This window comes from Canis aureus, chromosome 4 (assembly GCF_053574225.1).
Source record: "Canis aureus isolate CA01 chromosome 4, VMU_Caureus_v.1.0, whole genome shotgun sequence".
Classification (NCBI taxonomy): Eukaryota; Metazoa; Chordata; class Mammalia; order Carnivora; family Canidae; genus Canis; species Canis aureus.
Genome location: NC_135614.1, coordinates 25,416,498 through 25,437,753, shown reverse-complemented (window position 1 = coordinate 25,437,753; position 21,256 = coordinate 25,416,498). Strand labels below are relative to the sequence as shown.

At 37.1% G+C, this 21,256-nt stretch overlaps 1 protein-coding gene and 1 pseudogene across 4 annotated transcripts in view; both read left to right on the top strand.

Moving 5' to 3' along the window:
- The window catches only part of P4HA1 (prolyl 4-hydroxylase subunit alpha 1), a 77,233-nt gene that overhangs the window by 48,052 nt on the left and 7,925 nt on the right, over positions 1–21,256 (top strand). For all 4 annotated transcript variants that reach the window (XM_077894944.1, XM_077894943.1, XM_077894941.1 and 1 more), the window contains 2 exons: positions 11,205–11,308; positions 19,804–19,853. In XM_077894944.1, coding sequence (XP_077751070.1) covers positions 11,205–11,308; positions 19,804–19,853 — 154 coding nt within the window. The remainder of the gene's footprint in view (positions 1–11,204; positions 11,309–19,803; positions 19,854–21,256) is intronic.
- Positions 4,554–11,198, top strand: LOC144311985 (enolase-phosphatase E1 pseudogene; annotated as a pseudogene).

The window sequence follows — 21,256 nt, the reverse complement described above, 5'->3', positions numbered from 1 at the left end:
CCAGGTTGTGATCCTGGAGACTGGGATAAGTCCCACGTTGGGCTCCTTGAGGAGAACCTGCTTCTCCCTCTTCCCTGTGTCTCAGTCTCTCTCTCTCTCTCTCTCTCTCTCTCTCTCTGTCTTTCATGAATAAAAAAATAAAATAAAATCTTAAAAAAAAAAAGAAATGTTGAAACATTACTCTGAATGTACAACTTAGATCTGGGGTTCCTATGATTAAGACCAAAAGGAATGTATTTTGTGTTATCTAATTAGTAATGAAAAATACTGTACTTTACATTCTAACTTGATTAAAAAATACTGAATACTGGGAACCTTGATTTAATTTAATGGAGGAATAAGACTTTTAAATCCTGAAGAATAGACAGTTAATATATATTACAGTATCCTTATTACCTCCACTGAATCTTTTAGCAGTGTTAAAACAATTTAAATTCAGGGCTGATTTCTTAGACTAACTGATAGGTCTGTAACAATGTTGCTGAAGACAGATTAGCAGTTGGCATCCAGATGAACAAAATATTTATTTATTTATTTATTTATTTATTTATTTATTTATTTATTTATTTATTTATTTATTATTTTTAACAAAATATTTTAAACATATAGAGTTCTCCAGCTAAAGAGAATCCTTTTATATTTTGGAGAGGTTTTCACGTGAAAGTCAAATTAAGTAAAATAACTCTACATGCATAAGTAGAATTTATTTTCCTCTCTAGTGACAGTAATAGAACCGTAATTAAGATAAGTTCTTTTTAACCTTTAATCATTAGTAACTTTAACTGCTAAGCCTCAGACCTTCCTTTGAGATCATTTACGGTATAACAAAAAGTGCAAATTAAAACTTCAAAAGATGGGGAATCCCTGGGTGGCTCAGCGGTTTGGCGCCTGCCTTCGGCCCAGGGCATGATCCTGGAGTCCCAGGATCGAATCCCATGTCAGGCTCCCTGCATGGATCCTGCTTCTCCCTCTGCCTGTGTCTCTGCCTCTTTCTCTCTCTGTCTCTCATGAATAAATAAATAAAATCTTTAATAAATAAAACTTTAAAAGAAATCTAAACAATTAACATTAAAATGTTTTTCCCTTAAGATTAGGAAAAATTTAAAAGATTGATACTGGCAAGGATTTTCTGAAAGGGCACTCATAAATGCATAGTAAAAGTATAAAATACCTTTTTGGAGAACAATTTGACATCATTCATCAAAATGTAAAGTTGTCTAGCAGTTCCACATGTAGGAGTTTAACCTACAGAGAGGTATTCCCACAGTGTGCAAAGATATAAAAAAATTTTCATTACAGTATTTGTAATGGAGGAAAAGTAGAAATAGCCTTATTTAACCAGTGCTTTATTGGTAGATCTTCATGGTCATTTTAGAAGTAAAGAAACTTTATTTTAAAATGAAAAGCAGGGGCACACCCAGGTTGGTGGCTCAGTTGGTTGAGCATCTGACTCTTTGTTTTGGTTCAGGTTGTGATAATCAGGGTCATGAGATCCAGCCTCACATCAGGCTCTGCCCTCAGAGCGGAGTCTGCTTGGGATTCTCTCTCTCTCTTCCATCTTCCTCTGTCTCTCTTGCTCATGCTCACATTCTCTCTCAAATAAATAAATCTTTTAAAATAAAAAAATGAAAACCAGTAGCTAAAATACAGCATGGAAATGGGAATATAAAGTGATATAGTTGTTATGGAAGAGAGTCTGGTATTTCCTCAAAAAGTTAAACACAGGATTACTATATGGGCCAGAAATTCCACTGCTAGGTATATACCCAAAAGAATCCAAAGGAGGGACTCAAGCAGGTACTTGTACACTCAAATTCATAACAGCATTACTCACAATAGCCAAAACGTGGAAGCAACCTAGGTGCGCATGAATAGATAAGCAAAATGTTGTATATCTATATAATGGAATATTATTCAGCCTAATAAAGTAATGGAATTCTGATACATGCAACAACATGGATGAACTTTGAGGATATTCTATTAAATGGAGTAAGACAAGGATAAATATTATGTGATTCTATTTATAGGAGGTAACCAGAATGAAAAATTCATGCGGACAAGAAGTGAATTAGAGGTTACTAATTCACTAAGGGGCTAAGAGAAGAGGGAAATGGCAAATTATTGTTTAGTGGGTACAGAATGCAGTTTGAGATGATGAAAAGTTCTGGAAATAGTGGTGATCATTGCACAACTTGTTGAATGTACTTAATGGCATTGAATTTTACACTTAAAAATGCTTAAAGTGGTAAATTTTATATTAATGTGTTTTTTACCACAATAGTTTTTTTTTTTTTTTTTAACTGAGGTTCTATGTGTATTGACTTGGAAAAGTGTCAGAAGTATTTTCAGGGACAAAAAAGTGAATGTGTTTATTGATGTGGAGATTGGAAGGTGGGTAGATTTCTATTTTTAAAAAAATTCTCTCTGGGGATGCCTGGGTGGCTCAGTGGTTGAGCATCTGCCTTCTGCCCAGGGCGTGATCCTGGAGTCCTGGGATCAAGTCCCACTCATATCGGGCTCCCTGCATGGAGCCTGCTTCTCTCTCTGCCTGTGTCTCTGCCTCTCTCTCTTTTTTTTTTTTTCTCTCTCTCTCCCTCTCTTTCATGAATAAATAAATAAAATCTTTTTAAAAAAATTCTCTCTGTATATTTGTTTCCATACAGGGAAATGTTGAGAGGATAAGTACCTATTTATTAGTACCGTGTATCCGTAAGGAGTGGGACTAGGAAAAGGACTTTATATACTTTTGTATCGTTTGAAACTTTTATAAATATTTTTTAAAATAGCTTTATTGGGAGATACACATACCATACAATTCATTGGTTGAAAATGTACAGTTGAGTAGTTTTTAGTATATTCAGAGTTGTGCGTCCATCACCACAATGAATTTCATTTTATTTTTTAAAAAGATTTTATTTGAGAGAGAGCATGCATGAGAGAGCACCAGTGGTGAAGAGAATCAGGCTGCCTATTGAGCAGGGAGCCTAATGTGGAGCTGAATCCCAGGACTCTGGGATCATAACCTGAGCTGAAGGTAGCTGCTTAATGGACAGAGCCACTCAGGCACCCCTCACAATGAATTTTAGAACATTTTCATTACCTGAAAGAGAAAATCTGCACTCCTTAGCAATAACCACTCAGTTCTCAATTCATCACCTCTCCCAGCCCAGCCCTGGTGGGTGATTACTAATCTACTTCCTGTCTTTATAGATTTGCCTGTTCTGGATTTATTTTTTAAATATTTGGTTTGTTTATATGGAGAGAGAAACTACTAGCAGGGAAGGGGAAGAGGGAGAAGGATAAGTAGACTCCCTGCTGTGCACAGAGCCCGCTGAGGGGCTCCATCCCAGGACCCTGAGACCATTACTTGAGCTGAAGTCAGATGCTTAGCCAACTGAACCATCCAGGTGTCTCTGTTCTGGTTATTTCATATAAATGAAATAATACAATATGTGGTATTTTGATGTGGCTTCTTTCACTTGCCATGTTTGCAAGGTTCATTGATACTGATGTATGTATCTACACTTCATTCATTTTGGGGGCTGAACTATATTCCATTGTATGCATGTTACCTGTTTTATTTATCTATTGATAGTTGGATTGTTTCTGCTTTTTGGCTATTATGAATACTGGTCTGAACATTCATGTTTAAATTTTTATGTGAACATAAGTTTACATTTCTCTTGGGTATACCTAGGAGTACTCCTACACCTAGGAGTGTAATTGCTAGGTCATAGGATAATTCTGTATTTAATCATTTGAAGAACTGCTAACCTTTTCCAAAGTGGCAGCACCATTTTATAATCCCACCAGCAGTGTATGGGTCATTCCAGTTTCTTCCCATCCTCATCAACACTTGTTATTGTCTGTCTTTTTAATGATTATAGCTATTTTTGTAATGTGCTATTGCATTGTGGTTTTGATTTGCATTTCCCAGTGGCTGATGATGTTGAGCATCTTTCCATGTGCTTATTGGCCATTTGTTTATTTTCTTTGAAGACTGTTTATTTTTAGATACTTTACCTATTTTTGACTTGATTTGTTTTTTATTTAGTGGTAATAGTTCTTTATATATTTTAGACCCAAATCTTTTTTTTTTTTTAAAGATTTTGTTTATTTATTCATGAGAAACAGAGGGAGAGAGAGAGGTAGAGACACAGGCAGAGGCTCCCTGCAGGGAGCCCAATGTGGGACTCGATCCTGGGTCTCCAGGATCATGCCCTGGGCTGAAGGCAGTGCTAAACCACTGAGCTACCCAGGCTGCCCCTAGACACAAATCTTTATTAGATATTTGATTTGCAGAAATTTTCTTCCAGTCTCTGACTTGTCTTTTCACTTTCTTGGTAGTGTCCTTTGAAGCACAAATTTTTTTATTTTGATGATACCCAGTTTATTTTTTTTATTATTGCTTATACTTCTGATGTCAGAGCTAAACTAGTGTCTAACTTAAGGTCACAAAGATTTAGACTTACAGTTTTTTCTAAGAGTTTTACAATTTTGTCTCTTACATATAGGTCTTTAATTCCTTTTGAGTTCAATTTTTTTTATATGATATGAGGTATGGAGCCCAACTTCTTTCTTTTGCATATGCTCATTTGGGGCCCAAGACTATTTTTTGAATATAACAAACACTTATATATATATGTGTGTGTGTATATGTGTGTGTGTGTATGTATGTGTATATACACACATATATATGTCTGTAGGCCCCATATTGAACATGGACCCCACATTGGCTTGAACTCACAAGCCTAAGTTCAGGACCTGAGCTGAGATCCAGAGTTGGATGCTTACCTGAGTTGCCTGGGTGCCCCACATTTCTTGCTTTTATAATTTTAAAAGTGTGAAGTGAAAATCAAAATGATAATTTGCTAGAATACCAAAAGTGAAGGTGTTTGGTAACAGGAAACTTTAGGTTGCAGAGTAAGCATTGTCAAAGAGAAGATTAAAGATAAAGAGAGGCAGTAATTGATTGGTAGATTGAGTTAGAATGTATTTCTTCCAATTCTGAGTTTCTAATAGAACTAGGAGCTAATCTAGTGTGTCAGTGTACCTGTCTTTCTGACTGGCAACAATTTGAGTTATAAAGGGTAGATTCAACAGCATAGAGAAAAGATCCAGTCTCTATAAGGCTGAAAGACAGTGCTTCTATCAAAGTATATGAGAAAAAGTAAGAGTAGATTCTTGTGGTAGCAGGGAAGGAAGTTGAAGGTAACAAGTAGGAAACAAGGTTCTCTGTGGGTGATGGGTTCCAGGATGGATAGGAACAATTCTCAAGATGTATCTAGTTTGAAATTTTTTCTAGAAGATATTTATTTTTTTAAAGGATTTTATTTAGTTATTTGAGAGAGAGCTAAAAGAGGGAGCATGAGTCGGGGGAGGGTAAAGGGAGAGGGAGAAACAGGCTGTCTGCTGAGCCAGGAGCCCTACATGGGGCTCAATCCCAGGACTCTGGGATCATGACCTGAGTTGAAAGCAGACACTTAACCTACTGAGCCATCCAGGTGCCCAGATATATTTATTTTGAGTGAGAGAGAGGGAGAGTGCATGCACACGCATGCATGAGAGGTGGGGAGGGGCAGGGCAAGAGGGATAGAGAATCTCAAGTATACTATGCACTGAGCACAGAGCCTGACTTAGGGCTTGATCTCACAACCCTGAGATCATGACCTGAGCCAAAACCAAGGGCCAAATGCTTAACCAACTGTGCCACCCAGGTGCCCCTAAAATTTTAATAGAACACTTGCCAATCTTGTGTTGCAGTTATCTGTAAAAATCAAGTCAGTAGTTTGTGGCTTATAAAGTTCAAAATCTGTCAAATTGTTGCCAGCTAGAAAGATAGGTACATAGACTAGTTTAGTGCCTAGTTCTACTAGGAACTCCGTCAGAATTGGGAGAAATAAATTCTTAGTGTATTTATCTGCTGCAGCCTTCATAATAATAAATTTCTTGGATCCTTCCTATTTCTGCCGCACTGAGGAATTCTACTCAGCCAGTCCATATAAATTTGCAAGGGATCACCAGACAAGTAATTATGGTAAAATAGAATAAATCTTGGATTATCTAAGAAATTTCTGATTAATTCATTTCTTCATTCAGCAAATATTTATTGAACATCTACCATGTGCCAGGCACTCTAATAGGTTCTGTAGATATAGTGGTGAGCAAAACCAAGTAGAACTTATACGTATTTGGGATTAGTAGTTGGATGAAGACATTTTACCTTAACCAAACAACGAATTAATATACAGTTACTGTGATAAATGCTACAAAGTATTATATAGTACTATATGTATATAGTACTATAAAAGATATATAGTACTATAAAACATTACCGGAAAAAACAAAAAACAAAAAACCCATAAACATTACCGGCAGCTGCCCTTTGCATTTCCAAGGGGATGGAGGTAGCCTCTATCTGAGGTGCTTCAGTTGCAAATGGTTGCCAGCTCCAAGATTAATGGTTCTGGGGGTACAGCTGCCACCATCCTCCATCCTCTGGACCAAGGGTGATTCCCATAGTAGCATCCAGCAGGTGCCCACCAAAGTCCTTGTGGTCTTTTATATATCAGAAGTACTACAAAAGCTTGACTGCTTTTGTGAAGAGCATTTTATTTCTTAGAGAAAATGTTAAGAGTTACCTCAGAAAAATACTTCTTCCCTCTTAGAAGAGTGCTAGCAGGACCTCAGTCTTTTGAGGTAACAGACTGAAGAGGATTCCCATCAGGGTGGGTTATCTTGACCTCTGCAGCATCTGGGAATGGGGTGGATGATGTGCACTAGATGATGCATGCTGTGGTAGATCATGTGCGCTGGCAGAGATCTCTGGATGGAAAGACCATGGTACTGTTACAAGTGGAAGGCAGCATTTCACAGCTGGGAGAATGAGAGCAGCATTCACTGAAGAAGTCATTCAAGCAGCTAGGAAATGGAGAGAAGCTGGAAAGAGATGTCTATCTGTTCTTCAAGGAGGGTAGAGGCACAGAAACTATGACATGTGCATTCTAAGGAGGAAGATGTTTTGAGCTTGTGGATAGTTAACATGGATGCCAAGGTTGGGCATAAAGTGGAGAGAGTTATTGAAAGACTGCAAGCAGCATTGAATGCTCAGCCAACAGCATCAGTCTAGAGGCTGGTGTTGCTGAGGAAGTGGACACATGTATAGTTGTGGTGGTGAGACATTACTAGGTGGAATTAGGGGATGATGAAAAGCCTATAGCCTAATCAAATCATTCAGCAAACTACTGATCCTCTTCAACCTGGAAAAGGATTTCTAAGGAAGACAAATTGTCTCATAGTTTGTTCCTGTAGTCTAGTTTATTTTAATGGTAAGAGTAGCTTACTTTAAAAAAAATACACACATGTAGGCGCTCAAATTACCTTCTACAGGTACGTGAGTGATAATCTCCCTTCATGAAATTAAGACTTATTTTAAAATCTATTTATCTAAAAGTTGTTTGAAACTACAATACTAATCCCTACTGAGGGCAAAGTATAGTCGATAGAAAACTATAACAGATCAAGTGTGTCATGTATCAGGTCATATACCAAAATGGAAAGCTAGTTTTAAGCAATATTTCAGAAGCCTTGCTATTTTAAAAACTGAAAGTGTTTCAAAGTATTATTCTTAATAATAAATAATTGTCCTTGTTTGTGAGAGAATAAAATTTAGAAGATTGCAATGACTGTGTTTCACAATATTTACCCACCTGCATACAAAAGACAAAGATAGTTGCCTGTGTTCTAAAGGAGGGCAAAATTAGAAAACTCATTTTAGTCTTGAACCAGAGAATGTTTGTTAAGAGACTTGCTAATCATTGTGGTATCCACAGCAAAATATCGCCTTACCGATGAAAAAGGTGCATTAATGTAACAGTTAAAAAAGAGATGTGGTTCTTAATGTTTTTAAAAAATCCTGTCAATTGTAATCATTATAGATTTTATAGCTGCCTTTCTTACAACTTCTTTTTTTTGTTTTTTGTTTTTTTTTGTTTTGTTTTTTTTTCTTACAACTTCTTAACACAGTTTGAGAAAGTATGTTATTGTTACTTACTATTTTTAAAATAATTTTACTGAAGTCAGTCCATCAGAACAAGAAGAATCCTATATATTTTCTTTTGAAATGGGTGTGAGAAATATAAATTTTATAACAGTATTATTTATCTTGGTTCAGTTCTAATAGCATGTCATGTCAATTTAATGTTGTGATTAGTAAAAACTTCTTCACTCTCCTCCTTCCTTTTCCTCTTATTAAAATAAAAATTATAAGTTTTGACAGGGAGGAGTCAAGGAAGGCTTCTCTGAAGAAGAGATGACTAAGTTGATAATCCAAAGCCTGATCTTTGCAAAGTGAAAAGGGACTATTCTAGGCAGAAAGAAGAAAGAGCACATGCACTGGCCTTGGGGCTAGAAGGAATATGTTAAAGAAATCAAGGTGGGGCACTTGGAGAGAGACTATAGTGGGAGAGGCTGTAAGGGAGACCAAGACCAAGCCAACCAGAGAGACTGAAGGAATGCTGGAGAATGAATGAGGAGGAGTTTCCAGAAGGATGAACATTCAGTTGTTACTAAAAGAGCAAATACAATGAGAATTGGAAAAATCTTGGTAGATTTAGTACCACATTAGTTGGGGTGATATTACCAAGAGCAGTTTTGATAGAGTGGTAAGGGACTGAAGCTACACTGGAATGAATTAAGAAATGAGTTGGGGCTCTTGGCTGGCTCAGTTGGTAGAACATGTGACTCTTGATCTTGGGGTTGTAATTTTGAGCTCCACAATGGATGTAGAGATTACTTTAAAATATTAAAAAAGAAATGAAGAGTCTGTGGGAAAAGTTGGCTTACAGAGGGAAGAGAAAGAGATTGGTAGCTGGAAGAAGATAGAGCCTTGAAGGAAAAACATTTTTTTTAAAGATTTTATTTGTTAGAGAGCACAAGTTGAGGGAGGAAAAGAGAGACAAACAGACACCCTGCTGAGCAGGGAGCCCCATGTGGGACTCCATCCCAGGACCCTGAGATCATGATCTGAGCTGAAGACAGATGCTTAATTGACTGAGCCACCCAGGCACCCCTGAAGGAAAGAATTTTTATATATTTAAGGGAGAGACTTGAGCTCAGTTTAAAGCTGTGAGAGGAATTGAGAAGGAAAGTTGATTAAGGGAGAAAGGGCCAATCAATGATTTATGCTTCCTAAAATGTCAGAAAATAATAGAATCTAAGGCAGAGGATTAGCTTTAGATTATGGAGAGAAATCTCTTTGGAACTGGAATGAAGAAACTAGATGAACTAAAAGGAACAGATAGATGCAAACGTAGGTAGATTGTACAGTTTCTATTTTCTGTCAAGTAGGGGATATGTACTGAGAGAAGGGGGAAGCTGAGGTGAGTTGGAGTTCAGAGTAGAAGAAGGAGTAGGAGTCTGGGCCCATTTGAAGTTGGTATTCATGAATTATCAGTGGAATACATTTGCCCTATTTCAGGACTTTGTCAGTAGGGTTTGGTGACACAGGTATAAGCTTAGAGAAAAGAAATCATTCCTGAGGATAGTATTTTTGCCAGGCAGTTTAATTTAGGCACTTAGCAAGAATGTTGTTGAAATGATAGATGTGGAATCAGAGGTTGATGAGAGAAGTGAAGAAAGAATGAGGCTGATAGACCAGGAAGAAGCATATGCAAAGGAGATAGTTTAATTTGGGGTGCTTTTTTTATTTAGCTGTGTATGGTTCCCATACCATAAAATTCCCTCCTTTAAAGTGTATAACTCAGTGGTTATTTTAGTCTTTTTAGTTATGCAATCTTTACCATTATCTAATTTCCAAACATTCCCATTACCCCAAAAAGAAAGCCTGTACTTACTAGCAGTAACTCCTCATTTCCTCCTTCCTCTGGCAACCCCTGATCTACTTTCTATATCTGTTGATTTGCCTATTCCAGACATTTCCCATAAATGGAATCCTAATATGTGGCCTTTTGTATGTTGCTTACTTAACATAATGTTTTCAAGGTTCATCCATATGGTGGCATGTATCAGTACCCGCTTCCTTTTCATGGCATAATAATCCATCATATGGATGATATATCACATTTTATGTATCTCTTCATCAGTTGATGAATATTTGGATTATCTCCACTTTTTGGCCATTACTAATGCTGCTATGAACATTCATGTACAAGTTTTTGTATGAACATATGTTTTAATTTTTCTGTATGTACCTGGAATTGGAATTGCTGAGTCATATGTAACTGTACATTTTACAATTTGAGGAAGTGCCATACTGTTTTCCAAAGCAGCTACACCATTTTTACATTCCTACCAGCAATGTATGAGGGTTCTGCTTTCTTCACATTCTCACCAGCACCTGTAATTGTCCATCTTTTGTTTTATTTGGGGGCTTGAACTCAAGATCCTGATATCAGGACCTGGGCTAAGAATCAAATACTTAACTGAGCTAACCAGGGGCCCCTGTCCACCTGTTTTTGTTTTTTTTTTCCACCTGTTTTTATTATAGTCTTCCTACTGGGTGTATTTTGGTACCTTTTAAAAACGTATTTTTATTTATGCAAATAACATGAATTTTTTCTTTTTTTAAAGATTATTTTAGAAAGAGTGTGTGAGTAGGGTGAGGGGCAGAGAAAGAGAGAGAAAGAGAGAATCTCAAGCAGGCTCCCCACTGAGCATGGAGCCCAATGAGGGGCTCAGTCTCATGACCCTGAGATCATGACCTGAGCCAAAATCAAGAGTTGGACACTTAAAAAAAAAAAGAGTTGGACACTTAACTGAGCCACCCAGGTGCCCCTACATGAATTTTTTTCTTATATTTACACTGTAGAAGTCAGACTAAAAACCCTATGATCTCCACCCCAGTCAGTTCCTATACCTTACCTAAAAAGAAAAATTGTTTTCAATTTGGTATGTATTTTTACAGAATTTTAAAAAATTCTCAATGTAATAGCTCTCTGTAACCTTCTTAAATTAATCCAGCTGTTTTCAAAGAAACTGTAATAAATGAGTCAGTTTTTTCTAACCTTTAAAATGTAGCATCTTTAAAAAGTTATAGCATTCATCAATAAAAATCCTATCAAGCAAGCCAACTAAATGCCTATAGGTGAAGGCTTACTGTCTCTCATATTATGGCTTTTGAAATGATGGCTTTTAATCTTTATGTAGTGAAACATTATCAGTAAAACTAATATTCTTGTTCTTAGTGCTTGGCTCTCTGGCTATGAAAACCCTGTGGTGTCTCGAATTAATATGAGAATACAAGATTTAACAGGACTGGATGTTTCCACAGCAGAGGAATTACAGGTAGGTATTGACATTATCCTTAAATTATATGCTATCACATTATTTCTTTATACTTTTTCAAAACATGCTTCAGATGAGAGTTCTTAACATTGTACAGGCACTGTAAGGTATTGCAGGAGAGTTTGGGACCCCAAAAGTGAATATGCAAGCTGAAATCATGCAAACTGATCTTAATAATCACTGGGAAAAATTAAGATTTGTCTGTGATCTCTGAAATTCTTTTACAAAATGTTAAAAACTTACTGTTAAGTATAAATTTATAGGGAAATGAACAATATGGAACATTAATATTTATTAAGTACACTATAATTTTTTGTCATTCTTAACTATAATTCTGTTAGGTAATCGGGGCAGTTCTTATTTTTTAATGTGTTTTTCTCTCTGTTCTATTGAGTTATAATTCACATACCATAAGATTTACCTTGGTTTTATTATATGCACATGGTTATGGAGCCATCACCACGATCTAATTGCAAGAATATTTCATCACTTCAGAAACTTTAAGCAGTCACTCTCCATTCCCTCTCCCTAATGCTCTGGGCAATTTCTCATCTCCTTTCTATTTATGAATTTGCCTTTTCTAGATATTTCATATCAATCGAATAATATGTGGCCTATTATGTCTGATTTTTTTTATTATGTCTGATTTTTATCACTTAATGTAATGTTTTCAATATATCAGTATATTTTATTCTTTTTCATGCTGAATAATATTCCATTTTTTGGATGTACTACACTTCATGTCAGGTGAAGGATATTTGGGTTGTTTGCACTTTTTGACTATAATGACTAATGCTGCTGTGAACATTTGTGTACAAGTTTTTGTACAAACATTTAAAATCCATGGGTATATATCTACATATAGAATTGATGAGTCATGTAATAACTTCAGTTCAACATATGAGGAATCGCTAAACTATTTTCCAAAATGACTGCACAATTTTCTAATTCCATTGGCAGTATGAGGATTACAATTTCTTCACATTCTTGTCAACACTTGTTCTTGTTTGTTTTTTTTCTCATTACAGTTTTCATTTCTATTTTCCTGATGGCTAATGATGTTGAGCATCTTTATTTTTTTGAGAAAATTTTTGTTTACATTCTTTGACTATTTCTTCATTGAGTTTTTGGGTTTTTGTTGAATTGTAAGTGTTCTTTTTACATTCTGGATACAGGACCATTATCAGATATGTGGTTTGCAAATATTTTCTCCCATTCTGTAGGTCATCTTTCATTTTCTTGATGATAACCTTTGGCACAGAATTTTTAATTTTGATGAAGTCTGATAGGTCTTTTTTGTTTTTTTGTTTTTGGAGTTTTTTTTAGTTGCTTGTACTTTTTTACTAAATTCCATAATAGTTAACATACAGTTTTATATTAGTCTCAGAAAGTGCAATATAGTGATTCAGCAATTTTGTGCATTACAGTGCTCATCATAAGTGTACTCTTAATCCCTATCATGTATTTCACCCATTCTACTCTATTTCCCTCCTGTCTAGTAACCATCAGAATGCTCTCTATAGTTGAGTCTGTTTTTTTGGTTTGTCTCTTTTTTTCTTTGTACATTTGTTTTGTTTCTTAAACTCCACATATGAAGGACACCTGGAGATGACTCAGTGGTTGAGCATCTGCCTTTGGCTCAGGGCATGATCCCAGATGGAGTCCCACATCGGGCTCCCCACAGGGAACCTGCTTTCCCTCTGCCTATGTCTCTGCCTCTGTGTGTCTCTCATGAATGAATAAATAAAATCTTTAAAAAACTCCACATGAATGAAATCATATGGTATTTATATTTCTCTAACTTATTTCACTGAGCATTATACTATCTGGATCTATCCATGTTTTTGCAGATGGCTAGATTTCATTTTTTTTGTGGCCGAGTAATATTCCATTGTGTTTATATATGATAATTTTATCCATTCACCTGTCAATGAACACTTGAGTTGCTTCTAAAATTTGGCTGTTGTAAATAATGCTGCAATAAATATAAGGGTGCATATATCTATTTGAATTAGTGTTTTTCTGTTCTGGAATTACTGGATCATATGGTAATTCTATTTCTAATTTTTTGAGGAACTTCCATACTGTTTTCCACAGTGGCTGTGTCAGTTTGCATTCCCACCAACAGTGCACAAGGGTCTCTTTTTCTCCACAACCTCACCAACACCTGTTGTTTCTTGCATTTTTTTATTTTAGCCATTCTGACTGGTGTGAGTGAGCTGATGTCTCATTGTGGTTTTGATTTACATTTCCCTGATGATGAGTGATGTTGAAATGTTGAACATATTTTCATGTGTCTGTTGACCATCTGTATGTCATCTTTGGAGAAATGTCTGTTCATGTCTTATGCCTATTTTTTAATTGAATTATTTATATTTTGAGTGTTGAGTTGTGTAAGTTGATATAGCCAATGTTAGAGAAATTACTGGACTGCCTGTGCTCTTTGCTAGGATTTTTATGGTTTCAGGTATCACATTGGGTCTTTAATCCATTTCAAGTTTATGTTTATGTATGGTATAAGCAAGTGGTTCAGTTTCATGCTTTTGCATGTTGCTGTCCAATTTTCCCAACACTATTTGTTAAAGAGACTATCTTTCCCATCGCATATTCTTCCTTTGTCAAAGGTTATCAATCATATAATCATGGGTTTATTTATGGGTTTTCTGTCCTGTTCCATTGATCTATGTGTCTGTTTTTGTGCCAATACCATACTGTTTCAATTACTACAGCTTTGTAGTGTATTTTCATATCTGGGATTGTGATACCTACAGTTCTTTTTCAAGACTGCTTTGGCTATTGGACATCTCTTGTGGTTCTATACAAATTTTCATATTCTTTGTTCTGGTTCTATAAAAAATGCTGTTATTTTGATAGGGAGCAAATTAAATCTATAGATTGCTTTGGGCAGCATGGACATTTTAACAGTATTTGTTCTTCCAATACATGGCCATGAAATATCTTCCCATTTCAGTTTCTGTTAGATCCATCTGGTCCAGTGTGTCATCCAAAACTACTCTCTTCTTGCTGATTTTTTGTTTGATCAATCCATTTTTGTAACACTCGATCCATTATGAGTGTTAAAGTCTCTGACTATTATTATCAATTATTTCCTTATGTTGTTATTACCTGCTTTATGTATTTGGTGATCCCATGTTGGGTGCATAAATATTTACAATTGTTATATCTTACTGTTGGATTGTCCACTTTATGATTATATAGTGTCCTTCTTTGTCTCTTGTTATAATCTTGGTTTTAAAATGTGTTTTGTCCAATATAAGTATTGCTATTTGGCTTTCTTTTCACTTCCACTTGCATGATTAATGCTTTTTCCTTCCCTTCACTTTCATTTTTTTAAAAAGATTTTTTATTTATTCATGAGAGACACAGCGAGAGAGAGGCAGAGACACAGGCAGAGGGAGAAGCAGGCTCCATGCAGGGAGCCCAATGTGGGACTTGATCCCAGGACTCCAGGATCATGCCCTGGGCTGAAGGCAGTTGCTAAACCACTGAGCCACCCAGGGATCCCCGTGGGGTTTCCTTTTTATGTAATTCTTTTCTTTTACTGCTTTTTAAATTGTGTCTTTATCACTGCTTTCTGCCCTTTTTCATTACTCTATGTCTTGGTTTGGACCTCCCTGTTGATTTAGTTGGGGGCTCTCTCTACCTCCTAGAGGTAGATTTCTGTTTCTTTCCCCAGATTTAGAAACTTTTCAGCTATTATTTCTTCAAATTTTCTGCTTCCTTTTCTTTTTCCCTTCTAGAAACTATATAATCCAAATGTTACCATGTTTGATGGTGTCACTGAGTTCCCTTAGTCTATTTTCATTAATTTTTTTCTTTTTCCTGTACAGCTTGATTGCTTTCCGTTACTCTGTCCTCCAGGTGGCTGGTCTGTTCTTCTACCTCCTGTGTTCTACTATTTATTCCCTTTAGTGTATTTTTAACTTCAGTTAGTGAATTGTCCAATCTCTGGTTCTTTTTTGTTTTGTTTTAAGATTTTATTTATTTATTCATGAAAGACACATATGGGAGCAGGGGAGCAGACACACAGGCAGAGGGAAAAGCAGGCTCCACGCAGGAAGCCTGACCTGGGACTCGATCACAGGACTCCAGGATCATGCCCTGGGCTGAAGGTGGCACTAAACTGCTGAGCCACCTGGGCTCCCCGTCTTTTTTGTTTTCTATCTCATTGTTGAGGGTATCATTGAGGTCCTTCATTTTGTTCTCAAGTCCCATGAGTAGCTTTATGACTATTACTTTAAATTCTCAATCAGGTATATTACTTACCTCAGTTTCACTTAGGTCTCTTGTGATTTTTTTGTCCTGTTTTTTCATTTTGGGACATACTCCTCTGTCCCCTTATTTTGTCTAACTCTGTTTCTGTCAGGTAAGTCAGCTATGTCTCCTATTCTTGAAAGCAGTGGCTTTATGAAGAAGAGGTCCTGTGGGGCCCTGCAGCACAATGTCCCCTGTTCACCAAAACCCAGTGTTCTGGGGTTTCTCCTATATGTGTTGCATGTACCCTACTGTTGTGGCTGAGCCACTTTTGCCTTTAGTCCAGTCATCTGCAATGGCTCTCTTTCCCTATTGTGGGCAGGTTTAGGTCCTTGTGTTGTTAGTGAGCCAGTCTGGAACCACCTTGGGCTTAAGCTGAGTCAGATCAGATATTTGCCAAAGATGTAGTGAACCAAACTGCAGGGTGTTTTCCCTGTGTTGTGCCCTGAGAAGTTTTTGTTGGTGGGCGGGAGCTACAGGCAGACCAATGTCTGCCCCCAGCCCACTGCTGGACTGCAGTTTAACTAGTGTATTTATCTTCACCTCTCCCCAGGGCGGAAGTCATTTTGGAGTGGTAGAGGCCTGTGTCAGGGCTACTTGCACACTGCTAGGCTTGTGGCATTAATTAGCCAGGTGGACTCTAAGAGTGTTTTGGAGAGGGCTGGAGATCATGGTGCTAGCAGGATCTGCACTGGTTTGCTGCAGGAGGGAGCCTACAGCCCCTGGGAAAACTCCTGCCCAGGTTGGAATGGAATGATGGGTCCATAGAAAAGCTCAGGAAAGGGGGAGGTGTACTCTAAGATGCATGCAGCTGTGCTGCGGGAGGGGATCTGAAGTTGCCTAGGATGGAAGTGATGTGTCTGTAGAAGAATGTTGGGGCAGGGCTCTCACTTTTAGCAGGAGAATGTTCTGCTGCCTTGGTTCCCACAGGTATCTGTGTTTCTAGGTTGGGACAGGGGAAGGAAATGGCACCTTCTAGCTCTTTTGTTCTTCGAGAAGTCTCCCTCAAATCCCTGTCCCTCCAGCATATGCTCTGAGAATAGTAAATAAATTACCTTCCTATATACCCCAGGCATTTTTCAGACTGCCTCTTCCATATTGTATCTCAGCTGGGCTCTTTTTGCACTGGATTCAGTTTCTTCTAGCCCTCCAGCTCTCCCAGAGCTGAGCTTACTGATTTTTAAAGTTCTAGGTGTTAAGCCCCACTGATTGTGAGAACTTGAGAAACCAGAACCCTCTAGTTTTCAAAGCCAGATGTTAGAGTTTCATCATATGCATATAGCCATGCATGTCCCTGCCTGGGGCACCTAATGTGAAGGTCTGTTCCTCTTCCCTCTCCACTGCATCCCTCCCTCCCACAGGCAGACCCACAGCGTTTGGCTCCCAACCATGTCTCAGCTTATCCTGCCATCTTCAGTGTGGCCTCTTTACATTTAGCTGTGGAGAGTGTGTTCCTTCAGTCTTCGGGTCATTTCCGGGTTATTTACACTGATTTTGGTGTTATCTAGATGTACTCACGGGACAAGGTGAGCCTAGGATCCTCCTATTCTGACATCTTTCGCAGAAGTTCTTGGTTGCTTTGTGCTTTAGATGTCTAAGAAACCATGGCCTAATGCATGGTCACAAAGATTTACACCTGTGTTTTTCCCTAACAGTTTTTTTTTTTTTAAACTTTTATTTATTTATGATAGGCACACAGTGAGAGAGAGAGAGAGAGAGAGAGGCAGAGACACAGGCAGAGGGAGAAGCAGGCTCTATGCACTGAGAGCCCGACATGGGATTCGATCCCGGATATCCAGGATCGCGCCCTGGGCCAAAGGCAGGCGCCAAACCGCTGCGCCACTCAGGGATCCCTCCCTAACAGTTTTATAGTTATCTTGTACATTCAGATCTTTGATCCATTTTGAGTCAGATTTTATATATGGTAGGAGGCAGAGGTCTTAGCTTCATTTTTTTCATCTGACTATCCAGTTGTCTCAGCATCATCTGTTAAAAAAACTATTCTTATTGAATTGTCTTGGTAATTTAAAATATTATGAATATTGAGAATTAAAGTGCTTTATTTCTTTGTAAACACTTATCAAAAATAAACATTCCTTCTTCTTGTTGTGAAATGATACAGAGTAAGCATGTTTTCTCTGCCTTTGCAAATTGTCATATATCTAGGTTTGGGTCAGCTTTCAACATTTTATCTTTCGTGCTTTCAAATATCCTTGAGAATACATAATAAGGTTTGTTTTTTACTGTGAAGATTTTTTTCCAATGTCACTTCCTTCAAAACATCTTTATTCTTTCCATCACAGTCACTTTCCTTATGTTAATAAGTTTGCCTTCACAGTTCCTCTGGAACTGTATGTAGAGTTTCTTGAACAGCACAAGTAGAAGCATTCCCCTTGTCAGTTTTTTCTGTATCTCCATTTAGGTTTGATTTGAATTGTACTTAAAGTATCATTACTTTCCATTTCTATGCTGTATGTTATCTTTGTTAACCAGTTCCTCTTCCAGCTATCCATTTTTATAAAATATCACATGGGTTTTCATTGATAGGAGGCAACCCAACTACATACTTTGCTGTCTTTGTGTAAACTGAATAACAGTTATGCAGTGATAGACTTTGAAAGAAGTGATTGGTATTTGATCATGATGTGCAGCTGTTATTTACATGGTAATTTGTGGACTAAAGCACTAGCAGCGACAATAGTGCTTTATGTAATTACAGTTACTATGTTGTGGTAACTGAATTTTAAACTTAACGTTGTTGGTGGTCTGATGTTAATGATTGACTAAACTATTAGATTTGTGCATTTTGGAACTGTGCAAAGCAGGATTGCCTATATTTAAATTTGCTTAATGAAGTTGCCATTTATTCCATGGTAATCTACAACTTCCTTGGTATTTATTATATTACTAAATATATATCTTATTTTTCCTGATCTGTGTTTATTCTCATCTTCACAGAATCTTTAAGCCTACTTGATAAAGTTCTACTTAACTAGGCTGATTCAACTCAACATGTCTACAACATAAGGAGTCAAATATCTAGAGTACTAATAATTTACATAGGACTTGGGACTTTGCTGTGGGCAATACTCTTTTAATTATGTTCTCCTTTCATTTCATCAGCAGTGCTGTTTAAATTACATTCTCCTTTTATTTTGTCATATTGGGATGCAAGGAAGGAGTTAAGGAAGGTATTATTCTCCTTAGTTTACAAATAAGAAAACAGATGATATTGAAAAGTTACATATATTATAACTAAGAAAGCTAGAATTTACAGTCAGACCAGATACTTTTCTTATTTTACTGCTTCACACTGGGACACTGTCATTACCAATTGAAATTGTTAGGGCCATCAGGAATAATTAAGTTTCGTGTTAACTTCCTTTTTTACTGTAGGGTAAAAAAATATGTAGGAGATTTTATTAAAATAGATTGGGGGACGCCTGGGTGGCTCAGCGGTTGAGCATCTGCCTTCGGCTCAGGGCGTAATCCCGGGATCCAGGATCGAGTCCCATATTGGGCTCCCCTCATGGAGCCTGCTTCTCCCTCTGCCTGTGTCTCTCTCTCTCTGTCTCTCATGAATAAATAAATAAAACCTTAAAAAAATAGATTTAGGAGTTTCCCAGCATTTGAGAATTTGGAAAACACGAGTCGTGATTTAAATTCCAAAGAAAAGTGTTTAGTAACTGATAATAGAAATCTCAAAACGCTAATTCTGGGAAATTTTAATTCTAAACATTTTAATTTTAAAATTCTAGCTCAGGGGCAGCCCCGGGTGGCTCAGCAGTTTAGTGCTGCCTTCAGCCCAGGGTCTGATCCTGGAGACCTGGGATCGAGTTCCACATCAGGCTGCCTGCATGGAGCCTGCTTCTCCCTCTGCCTGTCACTCTCTCTCTCTCTCCGTGTGTCTCTCATAAATAAATAAATAAACTCTTAAAAAAATAAATAAAATTCTAGGTCAGATTTAAGTCATGTATTAGAGGAAAACACGTACCCAAACATTTGCTAAAGAAAAGCATATTAACTAACGTTCTAAAACATAGTATAGTAGCTATCCTTAGTTTTTTATCCTTGGTTCCTTAAGAACTATCATTGATTTAAACTGCTTTGCCTTTAATTTCTCTAGGAGTAGATCACCATGACAAAATAGGACTTATGTATTTTTTGAATAGTACTCTTGATTTTTCTTTTTTGATGCATGCTTTGTTCCTCTCCTTCAGGTAGCCAATTATGGAGTTGGAGGACAGTATGAACCCCACTTTGATTTTGCACGGGTAAGTAACAACAAAAAAAGAATATAGGAGTTCTACTGAAACTCAGGCGTGACATGTTAATTCTGTTCTTTTAGTATTAAAAATATATAGCCTGTTTGCAAATTTTTGGAAGCACAGTGGAATAGATGATACCCTATAAAACCTTTTTAGCAGTAAAATAAAAAAAAAAAAAACCCTAGACACAGTAAAAAAAAAAAAAAATATGATACTTTTAAATGCATTGCTGAGCCTGGAGGGAAGTAAAGGCAGTTCCCAGAGGCAAAATGAACAAAGAAAACCTAGAAACTAAAATTAGAGTGAAGGCAGGGTGGTGGTGCAAAAAAGCTGAAGCTAAAGGCTGGTGCCTCCAGGAATCTAGAGCTTTGAGGACTGACTGCTCTGTGAGAGGACCTACCACTGTGCAGGCTACTGAACCTGAGAGACACACATATAAAACCTGAATCTCCAAAAGGGTTACGCCTTCAAAGAGAGAATAGCATCGAAAATAATCTGCTCTGAGTCAGGAGTCTTAATGAGAGTTGCTTGTCATCAACTTGGTGGGGATGTAATGTGTATGAGAGACTCTTCCGGGAGTTTGAAAGCATATGCCTGCTCCCACATTAACCTTGGATTTGAATTTTCACTACCCTAGAAGAGGAGAAGTTAAAGTTTTCCAGTTAGATAGTGCTCCTTGGTACCTATCCTTGGCAGAAAAAAACTCTTGTCCTCGTTGAAAACAGGCATCCTCATTCTAGCACCTCAGGAATTCTAAAGATTAAAGTCAGTCAAATATGAACTCCTTAAAAAAGAAATTACTAACTGATGATAAAACGCCATTGGTGAAACTGAAGTAACCAAGCAATTTAGATGCCCCCCAGGATGTTAGGTACTTGAATTATCAGATACAGAATATAAAATAACTCTTTAAAATTAGAGAATAAAAATTAATAAACTTTCAAAATGACTTAACATTTGTAAAACAAGCTCTAGATAGAAAAAAGTAATTGTTGAAATCTAAAGTTTGATGGATAGGGGCACCTCGGTGGCTCAGTGGTTAAAGCATCTGCCTTCAGCTCAGGGCGTGATCCTGGGGTCCTGGGATCGAGTTCTGCATCAGGCTCCCTACAGGGAGTCTGTTTCTCTCTCTGCCTTTGTCTCTGCCTCTCTCTGTATCTCTCATGAATAAATAAATAAAATCTTTAAGAAAAAAATAAGATAAAGTTTGGTGGGTAATTTAAAACAGAGACAGTTGAAGTGAATTAGTAAATTAGCTGATAAATCTGAATTAAAAGAATACACAGAGACAGGAAGAGAAAAAAGATGTAGAGAGAGAGACACTGGAAAATAAATAATATTAAAGCAGTTTGCTAAAAAGCTGTCCTTTACCAAGTTATAAATTATATATTACTAAATCTCAATTAATT